Source organism: Scyliorhinus canicula, chromosome 7 (assembly GCF_902713615.1).
Source record: "Scyliorhinus canicula chromosome 7, sScyCan1.1, whole genome shotgun sequence".
In the NCBI taxonomy this organism is placed as follows: Eukaryota; Metazoa; Chordata; class Chondrichthyes; order Carcharhiniformes; family Scyliorhinidae; genus Scyliorhinus; species Scyliorhinus canicula.
Window position 1 is genome coordinate 110,273,326 of NC_052152.1, and position 22,711 is coordinate 110,296,036.

Sequence of the window (22,711 nt, forward strand, 5' to 3'; positions counted from 1 at the left end):
CTCCCCCCCTCCCCCCCATTCCCCCCAATCCCCCCCATCCCCTCCATCCCCCCCCCAATGGCCCACAAGGAGCTAGCATGGGCAGGTCATGCACCGCATGACGGATCTGCTGCCGATTTGCTGGTTCCGTCGTTGACGTGGCACCACGGCTCCAGTTAAAAATTCTTTCCCACACGCACAGCCGTCGCAGGCAAGATGGCGGCACGAAGTGCAGCGCCGCGATTTAGGGATGGGGAGCTCAATACCCTCCTGGACACTGTGGAGGAGAGGAGGATGGATTGCCAGTGACAGCAGGTCTGGTCCATGGGATAGAGGATGACGATGGCCCGCTCTACGATGAGCTCCGGGCCGCAGGACGGCAGGCGCCATTGTCCGCCGTGCGTGGGCAGAGGTGACCGAGGCCGTCAGTGCCATTGGGGCGGTGGCCAGGACAGTAGACCGGTGCCGGAAAAAGCTGCACAACCTCCTCGGGGCAGCCAGGTTGAACCCCCCCCCACACACACACATGTGACCCCCCCCCCCCGCATCCCAGGGGAATGGGCCCACCCCCACCCCCATCCTTACCCACATGGCTCCATCCACACATGCCAGGCGCAATGCCCTGGCTCCCTGTGCACCAGTGCCATCAGAGCCCCAACCGTTGGGCTGCATGCACCGGGCCATCTAACACTGTTGCGTTTGTGTTCCCCTCTCCCCCCCCCCCCCTGCCCCCAACCCCGCCAAGGAGAAGTCCGCGCATAACCACTGGGAGTGGGAGAAAACCGAAGGGGGACCAAAAGACCTGCGTCCCTTCACCATGCCCGAGCAGAGGGCACTCAACATCGTCGGCAGGCTGGAGGAGAGGGAGGTCGCAGTCGCAGAGGTCGGAGGCGCGCCACTAAGTGAGACCCCACTACCTGGTTGCGGCTCCTCCCGACACGTGTGCCCAACCCTCACCCCATCACCCCCCCACTCCACACCCCAACAGCTCTCACCCCTCCACCCCTGACCCCACACACCAACAACCCTCGCCCTCCACCCCTCACACCACACACCAACAGCCCTCACCCCTCCACCCCTCACCCCACACACCAACAGCTGTCACCACCTCATGCCTCAACCCTGACCCCCTGTGTAACCATACATGCTGTCTTTTGTCTTACAGGATCAGCCGGTGATGGGCATGGCCCATCCGGGGTCCCTGCCCCCAGCCAGTGCCAGGTCCGGTGCCCCCCTGGGGCCCAAGCATGGACGGCGAGGGGAGCCGGAACACCAGCCGTCTGGCCGGGACTACTCAGCACACCACGACCCAGGGGACAGACACACAGCACACCACGACCAGGGGACAGAAACATAGGGACAGACGCACAGTACGTCATCACCCAGGGGACAAACACAGAGGACACCACAACCCAGCGGACGCAAACACAGGGGACAGACATACAGCACACCACGACACAGGAGTCACCGGACTTTGGGTCTGATGAGGACATAGACTTTCCAGCACTGCTGGAATCCGATGCCATCCACCATCTCAGAGACTGCCACCTTGGTTGGTCAATTTAGTGGAGTGGCTTCTGGGACACTCACTGGTGCGCACCACACAGCCGTACCGGTACAGCAGGAAAGGTAGAAGCCGCTGAGAGGCCGGATGGTCGTAGGGGAGCACGGCCCCAGCAACGAGCTGCCGCCCAGACAGGTCCCCGGCTCCTGGAAGATCCATTCCCACCCATAGTTCAGGCGCAGTCAGTGACCCAGGGACCAGAGGAGGGGATGACGGCAGCTTCCAGCACCTGCAGATGCAGGTGGAGGAGTCCAACTGCCTGCAGGAGCTGGGAGTGGTGCCGGTCATGCGTGCCACCCAGGCCAAAACCACACGGGTGGCATCCGCAGTGGAGGCAATGGGGGCGACGGTGTCGGGCATGGGTTTGGGTTTGCAAGGCCTGGGGCATTCTGTGTAGGCGGGGGCCGTGGCCCTGGAAAGGGCTGCCCATTCACAGGCAGCCATGTACCAGAGCCAGCTGCAGATTGCAGCAGCGCTCCTCAGCGTGGCCCAGTCCCAGCAGGCCATGGCTGAGAGCATCGGCGCCATTGCCCAGGTGCTGGCCGGCGTTGTACAGGCCCAGAGGGAGGTGGCACAATCCCAGCCAGGGATGGCCCACTCCCTGTGCTCCATGGTCACGAACATACAACCCTGGTCGATACCAGAGCAGGCATCCAGGACTGGCAGCGCCAGGTGTCGGGGGGCCTCTGGGTTTGGCTCCGGTCGCACCCCCGTCCAATGGAGAAGCCCGGGGGGCCATCGGTCACCCTGAGGGAGGAGGAGGTGCTTGGGGCCCATGATGGGGCCTCCCGCGGGGGAAGTCCCAGAACACCTCAACACCTCGGACCCTCCCCTCCTGTCCTTGGTGCATCAGGTGGGCAGAACAGGTCGGCACCCCACCACCTGGGACGTCCATGGAGCAGCCGGCCCCATCCAGGCCTGGCCGCCCCAGGAAATATGCGCCAACGGGAACCGCAGTCGCAGGGCAGGGGTGACAGAGGTCTACCCCACTCCTGCTGTACCGTCTGGGGAAACCACCTAGGCTTTGTGATAGGGCCCGTAAGGCCAGAAAACTAGACACCAGCTAAGCTGGCATGGGTGGAGGGCACCATCTAGTTATAGAGGCCAGCACACAGACTGTAAATCCCTCTTCACATTAAACACCTATAATCACCGTTGCAAACTGCCACTGCGCTCTGTCTGATGGCTGTGGGGGTGGGGCATTCAGTGGTCGCCACTGTGTGTGAGGGGCGGTGGACGGTTGAGGCCCAGCGGGTGGGACGAGCAGCCTCCCCCCTCCTCTTCCACGACCTTCTCCATCACCCGTCCCTAGCTATTCGACAGGGCCATGTGATGGAATGGGCAGCCCGCATGTAGTGCTCACCCTGGGAGGAAGTGTTGCTGTGGGCATGAGTCAGACACTGTCTAACGACATGGAGTACGGAGCTCATCGCAGAGCGGGCCGTCGTCATCCCCTATCCCATGGACCAGACCCGCTGTCACTGGCAATCCTAGGACCCCAGCTCGTTGTTCTGCAGATATATATAATGGAGAGGGGTGTGCATGCGGGTGGTACGGTGGTCCAGCATATCGCCCCTTGCTGGGCTATATTGTGGAGGACGCAGCAGACCACAACGATGCAGCCGACCCTTCTTGACTCGTACTGGAGCCCCCCCCCCCCCCCCGCCCCCCCCCCCCCCCCCCCCCCAGAGCGGTCCAGGCACCTGAAGCGCATCTTCAGCACCCCAAAGCACCTCTCCACCATACCCCTTGTCGCAGTGGGCATCATTGTACAGCTTCTCCGCGTCGCTCCGTGGCCTCCCTGTCACCCAGCAACCAGCCCCGCAGCCAGGGGTGGGCGGCATCCCTCGAACATGCTGAGGATCACGGATTGGGCCAACATGAATGAGTCATGCACACTGTCCGGGTACCGGACGCAGACATGCAGGATCCTCACCTGATGGTCACAGACAACCTGAATGTTCATGGAGTGGTACCCCTTCCTGTTCGTGAACAGTGGCCTGTTATCTGCACCCCGTCGTTACCCCCTGAACCCGCGGCATCCCGACAACGGCAAAGAACTCCGCTGCCCTGGCATCCTGGTGGGCGCGGTCCAGAGGGAGCTGGATGTACAGGTCCGCCAGGGCATACAGGGCGTCAGTGATGGCCCGGATGCACGTGTGCACCGATGCCTAGGAGATGCCGGACAGGTCCCCAGTCGGCGACTGGAACGGCCCCGTGGCATAAAGGTTCAGGGCAACCGTCACCTTGACGGCCACCGGTAGCAGGTGTCCTCCCCCACTCCCATGTGGTGCTGGGTGTGCAATCACATAGGGGACGGCCATCGGTGTGAGTGGTCCCCCGGTGTCGCCGGTTGAGTGGGGTGGCCCGGGGGCAGGGGGGTACCCACCCATACGGCCATCTCCTCGCCGTCCACCCAGGGGCTGGGGTGGGTGGTCAACAAGTTGGCCACCGTAATGGCGCTCCTTGTGTGGGCACCACCCTGCCATGTCAGGGGCTCTCTGACTGCTCGGCCTCTTAATCCCCTACCCCTGACCCTGGCAGCCCCCCCCCCCCCCCCGCAGAACACACAGCCAACGTCAGCTCCGGGAGTCCGCTGTTCCCCGCATTCCAACCCTTACCTTCTCCCGCAGCCGCCTCAGCCAACGCGCCGGCTTCACGATTTTCGATAGGTGGTTACAACCACGCCGTCGGGAACTCAGCCCATCCGGGCCTCAGAATCGCTGGGGCCCCGGAGAATCGGTTGTCGGGACGCTTGAGCTGAGTCTCCGGGCCGCGCGGCGGGCACCCCGATTCCATCAAGTTGGGGGCTCCGGAGAATCGGAATTCGGCACAAAAACAGCATCAACGCCGACTTCGGTGTCGGAGCCGATTGTCCAGTTAATTGTGTTTCGCGATTCTGGCACGGTGTCTCGGAGAATCCAGACCATGGATTTTCAGAAGGCATTAGATGCAGTGCCACACAACAAACTTGTCATCAAAGTTATAGCTGATGGGATAAAAGGGAAAGTAGGAATTTGGATAAGAAATTGGCTGAGTGACAGGAAATTGAGAGAAGTGATTGTTTTTCAAATTGGAGAAAGGTTTGCAATGGAGATCCCTGGGGTCAGTGTTGGGACACTTGCACTTCCTTATATATATTAATGACCTGGACTGTGGTGTTTAGGGCATGATTTAAAAATTTGCAGATGATGCAAATATTGGAAACGTTGTCAACTGTGTTGAGGATAGTCATGAACTTCAAAAGAAAATAGACGTATTTGTAGATTGAGCAGGTAAGTGACAGATAAGTGAAGTTTAATGCAAAGAAGTGTGAGGTGATCCATTCTTGCAGGAAGAATATGGAAAGGCAGCACAAAATAAAGGAAGAAACTCAAAAACACGTGCAGGAACAGATGGACCTCAGTGTATATGTACATAAGTCATTAAAGATGGAAGGGCATGTTGAGAGAGCAGCTAATAAAGCATACAGCATCTTAGGCTTTATTAATAAAGTCATTGAGTCAAAGAGTAAGGAAGTTATGTTGAATTTGTACAAGACGGGTACTTCTAATGGCGGCCAATGGGTAAGTGGTCGCACATAGGGCAGCTCAGGCTCAAAGGCATTGGTCTGAGCTCTTTTCATCTGAAAGTGGGGTAGTTTTGAAAGGAAAGTATAGCTGAAGGTGTGGAGGAGAAGTTCCCCCTGAGAGTGGCATGCCTGCTGGTTACTAGATCCGGCAAAAAAAGGTTAAGGACCTGGCCAGGGGACTGGAGGAGACCTGTGGCGTGGTAGCAATTCTGAAGGTGGCGGAGGGGAAGGGTCAGCGCAAGTTGGAAAGCCCCAGATGGAGCAGTTGATGGTGTTTGAAGAGTTTCACCAGCAACGAAAGGAGATGCACGATGACTGGTCAAAGGCCATTGAGGGAACGTAGCCCCCCTGAAAGGATTAATGGAGCGAGTGGAGAAATGTCTCGAGGCGCAGGGGTCACATATACAGAAGATGTAGAAGGTGATGTCCGAGCACAGTGATCGGATGGTGGCATTCGAGGCTGGGGTGGGACTCCTGAGGGACCTTTAAATGTCACTATGGGCAAAGGAAGAGTAGTAGGAGAACAGGTCCAAAGGCAGAATTTGCACATCTTTAGCCTGCCGGAGGTTGTGGAAGGTACAAGTGCAACATAAGTTTCAAGGATGCTGGCGGGGCTGGTGGCGGAAGAGCCCCACAGGTTGACAGGCGCACAGGTCCCTAGGCAAAAGCTGAGAGTGGGGGTGCCATTGCGGGCGATGATTGTGAGGCTCCACAGATTTGTGAAGAAGGAGAAGATCCTGTGGTGGAATCGGGTCCGACTTTACCAAGATATTGGCGTGGAGCTGGCAAAGAGGCATGCCGGATTCTTCAAAGACAAGGTGGTGCTATACCAAAGGCCAATTTGGTTTGGAGTACTGTACCCAATAAAACTGTTGGTGACTTTTGATCGCCTGGAGTTTTATTTTGAAACGCTAGAAGAGGCCAATGACTTCATAAGGGACCATAAATTAGGGGAGAACTGAATGTCAATGGGAGATGAAGGAGCTGGAACAGCAGAAGTCAGAAGATGCGGATGTTGTGCTGTTTTTTTTAGGTTGGGTGATTTTGCTGTTGTCATTTGTTCGGGGGCTGTAAGTTTGTAAGGGGGCAACTGCCCCCCTCCCTCCCACCGTCTGTGGTGTTTATTTATTTTTGGAGAGGGTGACCTATGGTTTTGGATAGTCTTTGTTTGTGTGGGGGGGGGGTGCTGTCCACAGAGAGCCGTTTGCACAAACCAAGGAGGGAAAGGTGGGCGAGGGTGGAGGGGTAGTTGGGGGGACCTTCGGGCAGGAGCATCCATGCTAACAGGTAATGCTGGTGAACGGAAGTGTGGTGAGGGAGGTGGCCATGGGGATGACTAGGTTTGGGGAGCGGTCAGGGGGAGGGTGGGGGAGTGGAAAAGGGGGAACGTGCATGGCAGAGTTGGAGACTGAACGTGGTCATGGGCGGAGAAGGGGGCCATCTTGGGTGGGCCCAGTTCAGGGCCGGAAGGGGATGTTGACGGATGATAGAGGAGAGTGGAGGCGTAAGCCTCTGGTCAGATTCGTAACATGGAATGTACGGAGACTGAACTGGCCGATGAAGTGGTCTCGGGTCTGCGCGCATTTGAAGAGTTTAAAGGTGGGGTGGCCTTTCTCTAGGAAACGCACCTTCGGGTGAAGGATTAGGTTAGGTTGAGGAAGGGATCGGTGGGTCAGCTTTTCACTCGGGGTTTGATTCAAAGTCACAGGGGTTGGCCATCTTGCTGAGCCAAAAGTCAGGCAAAGGAAGTGCAGGACCCAGGTAGGAGGTATGTGATAGTGAGTGGGGTGCTGGAGGGGATGCCGGTGGTGCTAGTGAATTTTTATGTGCAAAATTTGGATGATATGGGTTTTGTGAAGGGGTTGCTGGGAAGGATTCCGGACCTAGAAACACATCAGTTGGTTTTGAGGGGTGCTTTTAACAACGTGCTGGAACCGAGGGTGGACGGGGACTTAAGTCAATGGGAAGACTGAGGATGGCGAAGGAGTTGGGAGGGTTTATGGAACATATGGGAATGGTGGATCCGTGGAGGTCTAGGAGCCCGGAGGGGAGGGAGTAATCCTTTTTCTCGCAAACGTACAAGGTATATTCCAGAATCGATTTTCTTGTAGTGAACCGAGCGGTGTTGGTGGGGGTGGAGGGGGCAGAGTACGCGGGAATCATGATCACAGATCATGTGCCATACTGGCTGGTGGTCAAACATTGCTCGAGGCAGGAGCAGAGGCCGGAATAGAGGCTGGATTCGGGACTTTTGGTGGATAAGAGGTTCTGTGAGAAGCTGTGGTCAGTGATCAGAGATTATGTGGAATTGAATTGGGAGATATTGGCGGCCATGTTTTGGGACGCGTTGAAGGCTGTGGTTAGGGGAGACATTATCTTGTACAAGGTTCACAGGTACAAGAGGAGGGAGGAATATGGACGGTTGTTGGACGAGATAGTTGAGGTGGGTAGGAAGTATTCGAGAGCTCCCACCAAGGAAGGGTTAGCGGAGAGAGAAAGGTTACAGCCCCAGTTTGACAGGCTGACAACGGGAAAGGCAGTGGGGCAGCTACGGAGGGCGAGGAGAATGCAATATGAGTATGGAGAGATGGTGAGCCGCATGTTGGCCCACCAGCTACAGAAGCAGGGAAATTCTGAGGGCATGGTCAGGGAAGGGGGAAGTAGTGTCAGAGCCGGGGAAGATCAATGAAGCATTTAGAGAGTATTATGAGAAGCTATACAGGATTGAACCGGGTGGTGAGGAAGGGGATATGGGGCGATTCCTGGATGAGCTGGAGTCCCCAAGGCTGGGTGGAGAGGAGGCAGGCGCTGGAGGAGACATTAGGGCGAGCGAGGTGATGGATTGCATAATGGGGATGAATTTGGGGAAGGCCCTGGGACCAGATGGCTACTCGGCAGATGTCTATAAGGAGTTTGCGATGGAGTTGGCACTGCATTTGATGTTAGCGAGGCGCTGGAGAAGGGGGGGGGGTGCTACCTGAGACATTAACATAGGCGTTGATTACTCTAATCCCCAAGAAGGGGGAGGACCTATTGGAATTTGGGTTAGATACGCCCATTTCTCTGCTAAACACGGATGTGAAAGTGTTGGCCAAGTTAGCGGCGGGGAGGATGGAGGGTTGTGTTCCAGGGGTGGTCGCTGAGGACCAAATGGGCTTTGTAAAGGGCTGGCAGCTCTCCAGTAACATCAGGAGGCTGTTAAACGTGATTATGACCCCATCGGAGGGGCGGGTACCGGAGGTAGTTATCTCTATGGATACAGAGAAGGCATTTGATCAGGAGGAATGAAGGTACCTGTTTGAGATCTCCTACCTTCTGAATGAATCAGCTTCTCTGACGAATCGTTATCAGTTATCAGTGACCTCCGCTGCCTTCTGCTGCACATCTGAAGGCCCAGTTAGAGATAAAAGATAAGAATTTGTCCTGACAAGATGACAATATGTTGCAATTTATTGTCCTGCCAATTACCATATTTCACTCTCAGTTGAAATCATGTCAATATGATTGACTTGAGTTCCTCATGAGAAATACGTACCTCTAGTTTCATGCGAGGAATGTTGAATTCCAGTGTCCCACCCTTTGCACTTGCCATTTGTCAGATATTTGAAGGGCTACTCTGCTTCCCTTGCACTCCCTGTCATTCTATGCTTCCTTTGCTTTTTCTAAAAATATGAAAATGAAAAATGAAAATCGCTTATTGTCACGAGTAAGCTTCAATGAAGTTACTGTGAAAAGCCCCTAGTTACCCGCCCCTCCGATGGGGTCATAATCACGTTTAACAGCCTCCTGATGTTACTGGAGAGCTGCCAGCCCTTTACAAAGCCCATTTGGTCCTCAGCGACCACCCCTGGAACACAACCCTCCATCCTCCCCGCCGCTAACTTGGCCAACACTTTCACATCCGTGTTTAGCAGAGAAATGGGCGTATCTAACCCAAATTCCAATAGGTCCTCCCCCTTCTTGGGGATTAGAGTAATCAACGCCTATGTTAATGTCTCAGGTAGCACCCCCCCCCCTTCTCCAGCGCCTCGCTAACATCAAATGCAGTGCCAACTCCATCGCAAACTCCGGCGCCTGTCCAGGGAGGCTCATGACAAGTGTTCAAGTGACTGAGACTCTCCCACCTGTGCTCTCCACACATTCAAATTTCTGTCTGCTTGCAGACTGTTCTCCTCATATCTCTAACCGGACATGTGCACATCTATCTCTTGGAAAGGAACCAAACTTTGTAAACACAGGTATGGCCTGGTTGGGACCTGCAATGTAAACACACCCAGTATGCACTGCATTGGGGCAATTTCAAAGCTATTCCAATTGGGTATTTGAGACAACAGGAAGTTTGGGAGTTTGTGATTCCATCATTAATCTTTGGGTAGCATTAATGGCAAAATGCTTCATTCTCCAATACTGACATTTGCACTTTGACAATCTAAAAAATACAGCCTCGAAAATGATGAGCAGAAACACGCTTTGTGTAAGATGTTCAATTACAATGTGTAAAAGTTAATGGTTGGATGCAACCCTGAAATGAAAGCTGAAGAGTGAATGTGAGGGGTGAGAGATGTGTGTAGCACAGTCACAACAAACAGGCTGCTCTGAGTAGGCTTCTCAAAACCTACATAAAACATGAACTGTTTCAGTCTCCATGGCTTTAAACAGAAGCAGCTATGATGCTATTTTCAATGTCTGGCAATCACCAATCACTTTCTGCTGTCATGATAGCATGGGGGCTGCACACAATCCCTGTGGTTGGAACCTGCGTCAGGAATAGTTTGCTTTTCCGAACAGACATTATAGATGGAGCACTGCACTGTAGGTGCCATCTTTCTGATGAGAGGTAAAACGGATTCCCTGTTTGCTCTCTCAGGCAGATGTAAAAGATCATAGGGCACCATTTCAAAGCTGAGCTCCCTGGGGTCTGGCTAAATATTCACTCTCAACCAACATTGTTAAAATCGATTGTACATCTCCATTATCACATTGCTCTTTGTGGGACTTTTCTGTACACAAATTACCTGCTGTAATTCTCACATTCTGCCAGCGACTGCACTTCAAAAGTACTTCATTGGTTGGAAAGCGCTTGGCGCATCCCGAGGGCACGAAAGATGCTACATAAATGAAAGTCTTTTCCTTTTTTCATCTTGAATTTAAAGTTTCATTCCTGCAATCCTGATATTGAATTACTGATGTGGTTCATGAGGATATCTTGTGACACATTTGGTAGCGTCCCGGCCTATGAGCCAGAAGCTCCGAGTTTGAGTCCCACACTGGGACTTGATGACCAAGGAAAGTGCATTCAGAACGTGAATAAACAAGTTAAGTACAGTATCAAACTGCAAATCCTTCCAACACACGCCAATGGCAGGGGTTCAGTCAGGTAATGGAATGAAAGTTGAAGCTTACAAACATACGAATTATGAGCAGGAGTAGGCCGTTCTGCACCTCAAGCTGCCTCCATTTGATTAAGATCATGACTGTACTGATTGTGGCTTCCACATTCCTGTCTACTCCTTATACTCTTGACCCTATTGTCAGTCAAGGATCTATCCAACTTAGCCTTAAAGATTTTCAATGACCCAGCTTCCACTACCTGGAGAACAGAATTCTCCAGACTAACGACCTTCTGAGAGAAATAAATTCCAACTTAAATGTGATACCATTTATTTTAAATCTGTGTCCCCATAGTTCTAGTGTCTCTCACAAGGAGAAACATCCTCTCAGCATCCACCAATCTCCATCGCTCCAGGCTACATGTAAAAGTCATGTTGTCACAGAAACATGGATTTACAAAGTGAACTGTAACACACCAACATGTGTGGTCCATGATGGTGGACAATTGGATCAGATTGCTACAGTGTAAGACTCTGGTCGGAAGATTCCATTCAGTCTGTCAGTAGTCATCCCATCTCCAGCAGCCTCGAGATGGTATTTCTATCATTTCTAACAGACTAGCAAAAGCTTAGTTGGTGAGGTGTAATCTTCTAAACCTGACAGATGACTCCACTGTTCGGACATGAGTATTGCAAGAAGGACACAACATCCAAAGCTCAAATCAAACACTAATGACTTTGCATTAATAACATCCATTACATTATAGCCATTAGCAATATATTCCTTCATCACAAGTACATTACAAGAAATCAAGCATTACCGAAGCAAGGATGTACTTTTTTATTCATTCATGAGATGTGGGGATCGCTGACCAGGCCAACTTTTATTGCCCGACCCTAATTGCCCTTGAGAAAGAGGTAGTAAGCTGCCTTCTTGACCTGCTGCAGTGCTGTTAGTTCCAGGATTTGGACCCACTGACAGTGAAGGAATGGCAATATATTTCCAAGTCAGGACGGTGTGAAGATTTGGAGGGAAACTTCCAGGTGATGGAGTTCCCATGCATCTGCTGCCCTTGCCCTTCTAGATGGTCATGGATTTGAAAGGTGTTGCTGCAGTAACCTTGGTGAGTTCCTGCAGTGCATCTTGCAGATGGTATACACGGCTGCCACTGGGCAAAGGCCTCTGATCTTATCTGACGTTGTGACTAGTTTACCGTTCCTGTTCTTCACCTGCGCTATTTATCTTGTGGCTCCTGCTTTCCCAACTGGTGAGCCAGCAGGCGGCTGGCCTTGTCTCCATATTCGTAGAAGGTCCCCTGTGTCTGGCGGAGTTGGTGCACTGCTTTCCTCTTTTTCCTCTCCGCCAGTATCGTGGACTATCACTGATTCACCCCCAGTATAGAGTTGATCAGTTGTTGCCCAAACGCCTTCTCCTTCCTGTCCCTGAGTGCCTTGTCACTCCGTGTACCCGAACAGGTGCCAGAGTGTGGCGACTAGGGGATTTTCATAGTAACTTTGTTGCAGTGTTAATGTAAGCCTACTTGTGGCACTAATAAATATTATTATTATTTCCCACCTTATCACCGCCTTCAGTGCCTCCCAGAATGTGGACTGTGAGACCTTCCTGCTCTGAATGCAGGATAGGTACCCGTTGATGGTTTATGGCATTTTCTTACAGGATGCCTTTTTGGCGAGGAGTCTCCAGCCTCAATGGGAGGGTGCTGGGCACGGCCCATTTCCAACCTCACATCCACCTTGTGGTCGGAAATTACGATTGTCGGGTATTCCGGCCCTACCACCCCTGGAATCACCGATTTGCCCACTACATGAAATCAACGCGAGACTTGAGAGAAGAAGAACTCATAGAATTTACAGTGCAGAAGGAGGCCACTTGGCCCATCGAGTCTGCACCGGCTCTTGGAAAGAGCACCCTACCCGAGGTCAACACCTCCACCCTAGCCCCATAACCCAGTAATCCCACCTAACACTAAGGGCAATTTTGGACACTAAGGGCAATTTATCATGGCCAATCCACCTAACCTGCACATCTTTGGATTGTGGGAGGAAACCGGAGCACCCGGAGGAAACCCACGCACACACGGGGAGGATGTGCAGACTCCGCACAGACAGTGACCCAAGCTGGAATCGAACCTGGGACCCTGGAGCTCTGAAGCAATTGTGCTATCCACAATGCTACCGTGCTGCTCTTCTCCTTTGGATGGTTGAACCCCACGGGTCCACCTCCCCATCTGCTCCATAAAGGCATTCAGTTACCTTGCCATAGCTGATAGTGTCCCTGTTTTGGGTCTGGATTTGTCCAAACTTGGGTCCTGTTCACAATCAAAGTCTTCCCCCATGATAGGTAGCTGGGAAATTAGGTCGGGAATTTCTGCAATGATCTTTTTGATGAAGTTAGCATCATCGCAACTGGGGCATATACATTCACAGCACCACCGGTGCCCCTTCCAGCACACCGCTGACCATACCGACGCCCCCAGGTTCGTCACCATGTTCCTCCCTTTAAAATTTGCTTATTGTCACGAGTAGGCTTCAATTAAGTTACTGTGAAAAGCCCCTAGTCGCCACATTTTGGCACCTGTCCGGGGAGGCTGGTACGATAATCGAACCGTGCTGCTGGCCTGCTTGGTCTGCTTTAAAAGCTAGCAATTTAGCTCAGTGAGCTAAACCAGCCCCTATGCCCTTTTGCTAAACAGTATGGCCACCCACTTCAGCCTCATCCCACAGCACGCTTGGTAGGTCTGTCCTATCCAGCTTTTTCTTGCACTCAGTCGGTCCTTCTTCCTCAGGTGTGTTTCTTGGAGGAAGACTGTGTGGCCCTCAGGCTTTTCAGATGGGGGAAGACTCTAGGTGGGATTCTCCAACTCCCCGCCGGGTCGGAGAATCCCCGGGGGGGGGGGGCAGCGCAAATCATGCCCGCCGCCCCGACGCCGGTTGCTGTATTCTCCGGCGCCGTTTTCTGGGCGGGGGCGGGATTCACGCCACGCCGGTCGGGGGCCGTTGGCAGCAGCCCCTCCGGCAATTCTCTGGGCCCTGATGGGCCGAGCAGCCGTCCGTTTTTGGCCAGTCCTGCCGGCCTAGGTTACGCATGGTCCCACACGGTGGGACCTGGCAGGTAAGTCGGCGGGGGCGATCCTCGGGGGAGAGGCGTGGGGCGATCGGGGCCCACCAATCTGCAGGCGGGCCTGTGCCGTGGGACACTCCTTCCTTCCACGCCAGCCCTGCAGGGCTCCGCCATGACGGGCGTGGAGAAGAGAAACCCCTGCGCATGCGCCAATATACGCTGGCCGGTCTGCTCATGGGCGGAAGCACGCCGGTGGTTCCGCGCATGCGCGAGACCATGCCAGCCCTTTGGTGCATCCGCGAAAACGCCCCGTCCCTTCGGCGCCGGCTGGAGCGGCACCAACACCTCCGCCGTCCACCTAGCCACCAAACGCATTTTATGGGGCTGTTGACGGCGGAGTGGTTGGCGCCGGTTCTCCCGCCAACGTGGGGACTTGGTTCTCCCGAAGGGAGAATCCCGTCCTCTGGGTCTTTTCATTGGGCTGTTAAGTCCACTGACGTTCCAGGTGACTATTCTGGTGGGGGGGTTTCTGTTCCCCACCCCCTCCTGTGGGGTCAGCCATGCCCACCGCATGGACGTGCCACTGCTTTTCTCTTTGTTTGCGGGCCACCCAACGTGGCCGCCGCTGTCTTCTTCATTCTAGCCGCCTCCAGGTGTGACCTGTTGTAACCAGCGTTCTACCATCCCCCCTTCCCCCCCCCCACCTAGTCTACGATTCGTCCCCTGAGCCCATCTGCCCTTGCCGTCCACCCTACCCCATACTGCTGTTGCCTTTGCCCTTGTCCCCCTTCCCCCTGATTTGTCATTTTCCCTCTCCCCACCTTTCTGGCAGGCGTTCCCTCCCTTTCGAGAGTTGTGCCACAACATTCCCCTCTTACTTATGAACACTAGCATATTTGCCAGTGTTGTGGCTCCCTCCTGGGAATAGCACACCCCCCCCCACCTCACTTTTCTACCTTCTCCCACCCGCCCAGGTTGAGCAACTTTTCAGCCTTGAGGTCAAAGACACATTGTTCATAATCTGTATAGATCCCAGGCCATTTCTCAGGATGAATTCATCAGCATCCTCCAGTATGTTAAAATAATGTTCTTTATTGTTGTAAATTAACAAGAGTCTTGCCGGGTACAGCAGTCCAAACCTCACCTTCTTCTTGAATATACCCGCCTTGGCCCCATTGAACTCAGCCCACCGCTTGGTTAGGTTGGCCCGAATGTCCTGATAGATTCGGATTGTATGTCCCTCCCAACTATAGGGCCGTGTACTTCTTGCCCAGTTCAGAAAGTCGCTTCATGCCCTGATACTTGTGGAACTTGGTGATAATCGCCAGTGGGGGTTCTCCTCCTTTGGGCCATTGGCGGAGTGACCTGTGGGCCTCTGGGGCTTGGGGAAGTTCCCCCCACCCGATCAGCTTTCCGAGCATCTTGGTTGTGTACGCTGTCGGGTTTCTGCCCGCTGTCCCCTGAAATAGTCCGACAATCCTTAAGTTCTGGCAGCGAGAACTCTTCTCCTGATATTCCACCTTCCTCTTGAGCGCTTTCTGAGAGGTCACCAGCCTTGTCACTTCTGCCTCGAGTGAGGCAATCCGATTGCTCTGATCTGTGGCCACTTTCTCCAGCTCCAGCACTGTGCCTCCTGGATCCCCAGTCTTTGCTCTGTTCGTTCCAGCGCCTCTTTGAAGGGGGCCAGTGTGATTTCTATGGCCGACCTCATGGCCGCCATGAGGTCCTCCTTGATGGAGTCGCTGTGTTTTTGGTGCTCCTGTGTAAGGATCTCCATCTACTGACTTCTCAGCATTCGTGCTGGTAATCCCTCTTGGTCTGCCATATTCTGCTCTGCTTCGCTCCGCGTGTCTGCAGTCTGGATCTTTGTCTCCTGACTCTTGCTGATTTTAATGTTTTCTGGCTCTGTGGCTGATTTGAGGGTATTTCCTCGGGTGATTGTTAGATTAGGGTCAGTGTTTCTTTTTGTTGTTTTGACGATAAAAAGTTGTTTTCGGATTACAAGGACCTAATTCGATGTTCCCAAAGGAGAGCTGCCTTTCGTGCGACTGTTCAGCACATCGCCACCACCGGAAGTCACGCTCACCATTTTTGGCCGAGATCCGGAACTCGTCATTGGGAGGGGGCTGGATGAATTGCAAACTGGTTTGCGCATGGCACGGTCCTCAATTTTGGCCTTTCCCGCTATTTTCCTTGAGCGCTCAGATCCGTGCCGGGCGCAATGCGGTGGTTATATCACATCCTTGAAGTGATTTTAAAAAGAACCAAATGTGATCTGAGAAAAGATTTTTTACACAGTGAGTGGTTCAGGTCTGGAATGCACTGCCTGGAAGTGTGATGGAGGCAGGTTAAATCGAGGTATTCAAAAGGGAAATAAATAATTATCTGAATAGAAACAATGTGCAGGGGTACAGGCATGGTCATGATGCAGATTTGGGGAGCCAATGCAGGCACAATGGGCCGAATGGCCTCATCCTGTACTGTAACAATTCTGTGATAGCTTAGAGGGTAGGAGAGATTAAATGACAAAGATGTCATGGAGCAAAAAGCAAAGTGTGTGTAGTGGTAAAGGAACAAGCATTGGTCCAATGTAGATGTTAATAGCAGAATAAAGATCAATGTTGTCTGAAAACAAAATCTGATAACAAGATACAGACGAGCACCAGGGGAGACAAAATACAAAATTGAGGACAGAGTTCATGGTCTGAAATTGTTGAACATTGAACTCAATGTTGAGTCCAGAAGGCTATTAAGTACCTAACCGGAAGATGAGGTGCTGTTCCTTTAGCTTGCATTTACTTCACTGGAACTTTGCAGCAGGTCAAGGACAGTATTATGAGCATGAGAGCAAGTTGGTGAATTGGAATAGTAAGCAACCATAAGTTTGTGGTCAAGCCTACCTTGAAAAAGTTTTGTTTTTTAGCCGTATCCTGAGTTTATTATATGATGTGACTCTAGGCAATTGTTAGAAAATTCCATTGGTCGTATCTGGGGGACAGTTTCTCAGTTGCTTCCTGCCAGAACCTTTCAAACTATGCAAGTAATATGAATGTACCCCTGGATATCAATGAGAAAGTTTATTTTTTTTTAAATTTAGATTACCCAATTATTTTTTCCAATTAAGGGGCAATTTAGCGTGGCCAATCCACCTACTCTGCACATTTTTGGGTTGTGGGGGCGAAACCCACGCAGACACGGGGAGAATGTGCAAACTCCACACGGACAGTGACCCAGAGCCGGGATCGAACCTGGGACCTTAGCGCAGTGGGGCAGTTGTGCTAACCACTAGGCCACCGTGCTGCCCGTAATGAGAAAGTTTCTTAATATCTAATGAGTTCCCTGTGCCATTTGTACAAAGTGCAAATATGTGGTGAATGTTCTGTCATTCTAATTCTTAGTATAGAAAGCATTGATAACTCAGTCTTGGTCATTGCTCTTGAGGTACCAATCTCCCATCTGAGTCAGAAAGTTATGAGTTAAAATACTATTCAAAGACATCAGCAGAAATTCTAAACTGACATTTCATGATCCCATGGTACTACTCCAAAGAACAGCAAGAAGTCTTACAACACCAGGTTAAAGTCCAACAGGTTTATTTTTAATCACTAGCTTTCGGAGCTCTGCTCCTTCCTCAGGTGAATGAAGAAGTATCGTCTTGCATCTTTGACTTTGTCTATATACATGTTTCTGGAACCTACCTCTTCATTCACCTGAGGAAGGAGCAGAGCTCTGAAAGCTAGTGATTTGAAACAAACCTGTTGGACTTTAACCTGGTGTTGTAAGACCTCTTACTTTGCTCACCCCAGTTCACGCCGGCATCTCCACATCATGACTCCAAAGATGAGCAGGGGAACTCCCTGCACACGCACCCCCACCACCCCCACCCCCCTCCACTCCCTTTCCTCACCCTCTCAAAGTCCTAACCAATATTTATCCCTCAACCAACATCATGAAAACAGATTATCTGATCATTATCACACTGCTGTTTGTAGGAGATTGCTGTGTGCAAATAGGCTTATTTCTAACATTACAACAATGACTACACTTCAAAGGTAACTAATTGACTTTGAAGTGCTTTGAGACAAGTGCTGTGTAAAAGGAGGGATTTATTTTGTACTTTTGGAAATGGTTCCAATATGCACATTTGGTTTAGAATCTGTTAACCTGAGTTTACCATTTTGTTGCTGAGCATTCTTAACTTATTCCTTTTCTCATCAAATTATCTCCAAGGTATTTCAATGCCGATCCCTGTTTTTGGACTCCAAGATGCTTCCAAGGTTTTTCAGGATGACAGTTGTTTTCTCACAGATGAACATTTTGTCCTGGTGGGTTCCTTTGTGGCGTTCTTCATTCCCCTCACAATAATGGTGGTCAGCTACTTCTTGACAATTCGAGTACTACAGCAGGAAGCCACTTTGTGCTTGGACGTCTTTAAACCCAAGCCCAAATGGACGAACTTTCGGATGTTTCTTCAGAAGGGGCCTCTGTCGGCCAACTCATCAGACAAAGCAGCAATGTTAAAAACGTATGACATTAAAGGTACACCTCCTCAGATATCGTCTTGGTGTTCTTTAAATAAAGAACTGGGAACTTCAGGAAGACGGTCAATGCAATCAATTAGTAATGAGCAGAAGGCTTCCAAAGTTCTTGGGATTGTGTTTTTTCTTTTTGTTGTGATGTGGTGTCCATTTTTTGTGACCAACGTAATGTCTGTAATCTGCACAAAGGTGTGTGATAAAGAGCTCATTGAAGAACTCCTCAGCATCTTTGTCTGGGTCGGGTATCTCTCTTCTGGTATTAACCCACTTGTATACACACTTTTCAACAAAACCTATCGATCGGCCTTTTCAAGGTACATTCATTGTCAGTACAAGAATGAAAATAAGCCTGCTCAGCAAATTCTAGTCAGCACGGTACCCACTCTGGCATCCAGCAAGGATAAACTGCAGCTGTCCAGTACGGAGAGCCTGAGAAACAGCACAGAAATGAGGACCAGGGTACATTCTGTCGAATCACTTGGAGAAACCCATCAGGAGAAATCAAGGACTGAAAAAGTTTATATCACTGAAAAGGTCAGCTACGTTTGAGTGCAGACCCTTTACAAAACAGTGCAAGTCTTCTTTGAGATAGTTAATAAAACAGGATAACATGACACTTGCATCTTCAGGTGCTGTTCTATTGAATATTGGCTATCCACCATATCCCAGACATGATGTGTTCACTGCCTTTAATGCTATACACAGCAGAGCACAGGAAACTTGGCACAGTTGGATTTTCCAGTTCAGATTATGGGAAAGAATCAAAAGTAAATACATTTGACTGGATTGGTTATTGTATTGCAGCCCATTGCAATTGTTTTAAATTATTTTCAAATAACCATGCACTGTCAGAATGTTTAGTAAATCACATTGGATTATGAAGGGTATATGAAACAGAAAGAGGCCATTCAGCCCAGTCAGTACATGCCGGTATTTATGCTTCTTTCAAGCCTCCTCTTGTCATTCCTCATCTAAATTTATCATTGTGACCCTCTATTCTCTTCTCCCTCATGTGTTTGTCTCGTTTCCCCTTAAAGGCCCATTTCCTATACTGTTTGTTTCAACCACTCCATGTGGTAGTGTGTTCCACATTCTCAATACTCTTCAGCTAAAGAAGTTTCTTATGAATTCCCTATTAGATTTCTTGGTGACTATTTCATCTTCCCCACAACCCTGAGAAATAGGAGCAGCAATAGGTAATTTGGCTCCTTGAGCCTTCTCTGTCGTTCAGTAAGATCGTGGCTGATCTGATTGGGGCCTTAACTCCACTCTCCTGCCTGCCTTGACCCATAACCCTTGACTCCTTTCCACGCCAAAAATCTGTCTTACCTCACAATAGCATACATTCTATCTGCATCCTGACCATCAAAACTTTTCCGAATTTTAAGTACCTCCAGAGCACGGCACTTCTCAGCCTTCTTTTCCCTAAATTAATCTTTCAAAATTTTATTAACGATTCTATTCACAAATCCTGTTCATTATTCCTTTAGTTTCTAAACAGTCTTTCTTCATAACATCATCACCGTCAACTCCTTCCTGGCTCTTGGGATGCACTTGATTGGTTACTTGTAAATAGCAACTCCCAGATTTAACTGAGATAGTAAATTCCATTTGTTTTCCTTTTGATAGGAACCTGCACAAAGTGACACAATGGTCAACTTTAGTTACAAAAACAGTGCAAAAATAGATTATTTATATTTGCCGATGTTTCATGGCAGGCCGTCTGTGCAGTTCTGGTTTACATGCTATGTTCGACATGTGAATAGTTTAAAATGTTGTGAATATAGAGACTTTTCTTTATATGAACTGTAAAATCCATTTACAAGTACATTATTAAAAAATAGTAAAATTTGTTGTAATAAGGTTTTGGTTATCTTATAACTATCGCTCAGAAAGGTATTGTTTTGAGGAGTACAGCACCTCTGGATGTACTACATTTGTGCAAAAATTCTAACTCAACTGTAGCCTTGCTTGACTCTCTTGTTAAAAACATTGATCAAACATTGAAACAAAACTTTGATCTTAGAGACTTATCAGTCAGGATTAAAATTCATCACTTGTTAATTTTTAAATTATGTAGATAATGGGAGATTGGAACAGGCTAAAGATTGAACCATAGTAAAAGTTTCTTGATTGAGTTGCATTTGAATTATTAAAATATGATCTAATGTTTCAGCGGTCTGCTGTATATATAAGCATTTTCAAATGTTTTATTCTGTTGTACATATAGGTGAAACTAAGAGATCAAAATGATTTATAATGTTTGTTCACTTTGGGCACCTTTCCCAGGTTTGAGTGCATCTTCTGCCAACTCCCCATTTGCTTCTGCAGTTTAAACAGGGGGAATCTATCTGCCCTGACAGCAACATATAGCAGAATAAAGTCATATATTTTGATATACATTTATTTCATGCTGCATTAATGCATCGGCTTCTACATTGCTCGGGAACAGCAAAGGCTGCTGGGATACAATGGCACTGCCACCCTGAATAAATGCAGCCAAATTGGTCTGACATGGAAATGGTGTTAACTCTATTCCCCTGGGCTGCACTGAAACTCTGCAAAGATTTTCCTTTTAGCCTTAATTTTTTTCCCCCGTTTAAACATCTTCCACACTGAATCTTCAGTAATGCCCAATATAGAGCATTAAGGAGATGTGTATAGTACAATCTAAATGGCTAATCTGCAGATTACTTCCCATAATTCCCTCTCTCTGACTGGAGGCCCAAGCTAATCCCCAGATAGCAAGACCAGAATTATATGATTTCCACTCCAGTATCTTGGGCCAGCCGCATATGGCACAGTCCCTTTAAACATACAGGAAACACCTATTATTAAATGGAGCGATTTTAAAGCTTAACACCATATAAAACCGATTCAACTTCACAAATTTAAAACAGTTTCAAGCAGAATCAGAGGTTCCTGGCGCACAGCCTTGCAATCTTACAAGAGGCATCCAATTAATAGGATTCCTTTGCATTTGCCGTTCAATTAGCTATGGAGGGGTTCCCAAGGCCCAAAAGGAACACTGCAGGGTACAACAGGCCCACCAGAAATGGTTGCCACTCCTAAGGCCGGGATGGAGCATGAGGGCACCTCAAAATGGAGACATTCTTGGAGGCCGGCTGACATTTAAAAAATATAAGGAAGGCTCATAGCTCATAAATCTTTATTATTATTGTCACAAGTAGGCTTACATTGCAATGAAGTTACTGTGAAAATCCCCGTGTCGCCACATTCCGGCGCCTGTTCAGGTACACTGAAGGAGAATTCAGAATGTCCAATTCACCTAAAAGCACGTCTTTTGGGACGTGGGAGGAATCAATGCTGAGGGGAAAGCACACAACAGGAGAGGTTATAACAGAGGCCACAGCCTTTACATTCTTGTGGCTCATTTATTGGGTGAATGAGAGGAGATATCAATAGCCCTCCGTATCCCACTGTGAGACTGCCTCCATGGTGGTGGTTGACTTGAGCTTGCATCCAGGAGTTATGAAGGCATTGGGGAGCCAATGCAACAATCAACTTTCGGAATTTCCCCACTCCCACACCACTAAAGCCTCTGTGGGATGACATGTTTCCATTGTTACCATTGTTTCTGTAAGATTGAATTGTTCCCTGTTTGATGCTTTGATGCTGAAAATTACCTGTCTTGATTTTTGTGCAACTAATATGTAATGTGCTGAGATTTCACATCGCCCCTGTACCGAGAAGACACAACTTTGTTCTCAATAGTGTACAAAGTCATGATTTAAGTTTTGTTGCTTCAGTTGTGTATTTTGAGTTTTCCATATATTGTGCCAATAAAAACATTTCAAGAAACCAATGTCTGGCATTTTAGGATTAATAAAGGTGGTTACAATTTAATTTTGGAAATATTGCAATGTACGCCTTCTTTCAGTTGTCAATGTGGTCAGTTATTTCACACATAGGGAGATGGTTCCTGATTCTTTTTAGAGAAGCTAATGGAAAAAAAACTGAAACTGTAAGTAATTTAAATGGCAATTTGCTTTCATGTAAAGAATTAAAGTCCAGGCTTTAAGGTAACTGAAGCTAATGTAAATGATCTATATAGGGTCGAGGTGACAATGAGGGCTTTCTGGCGCATAGCAGCAACACTGAGATATTGACTGTTAATTTAAGGGTCACACTGCATCTTCCAGATAATCACATATGTCTAAGGTTTCCACAATGCGACAAAAGGACACAACCTGAGATGTTAACTCATACAGAACAAGGTCTGGGGAGGGGGTTGCACGAGGTGTTAATCACAGCGGCGGGCGGCGGGTGCGCCGGGTTGGGGGGGGGGGGGATCGATGAGCGTCCATTGGCTGAGTAGACTGTCAATCACGAGGGTCAATGTCGATAGCAGCCAATAAGGCGCCCAGACCATTGCGATTGACAGGCTCTGAGCCAATGATTCCCCTTCCTCTGAACAACCATCGTTAGGCACGTGGCAGGCGCTGGATTGCCTCGGGCCCCGTGCCTTGTGCCGGGCCTCCTACCTGGTTCAGTTTGGTGGTGGTTCGGAGCTGTTTTGTGCACACTTCAGACCTGGCTGCAGTGAAATGTAAGCCCAGTGCCTTTTTGCTTACCCGCACATCCTGACCAGACTCTCCTCTAAGTGTTCCCTCAGTCAATGGTGCA

At 49.8% G+C, this 22,711-nt stretch overlaps 1 protein-coding gene across 3 annotated transcripts in view; it reads left to right on the top strand.

Moving 5' to 3' along the window:
- LOC119969268 (5-hydroxytryptamine receptor 2A-like) overlaps positions 1 to 21,886 on the top strand; it is a 694,558-nt gene extending 672,672 nt beyond the window's left edge. For all 3 annotated transcript variants that reach the window (XM_038802644.1, XM_038802645.1, XM_038802642.1), the window contains one exon: positions 17,757 to 21,886. In XM_038802644.1, coding sequence (XP_038658572.1) covers positions 17,757 to 18,613 — 857 coding nt within the window. In that variant the 3' untranslated portion in view covers positions 18,614 to 21,886. The remainder of the gene's footprint in view (positions 1 to 17,756) is intronic.
- Positions 21,887 to 22,711: the final 825 nt, after the last annotated feature.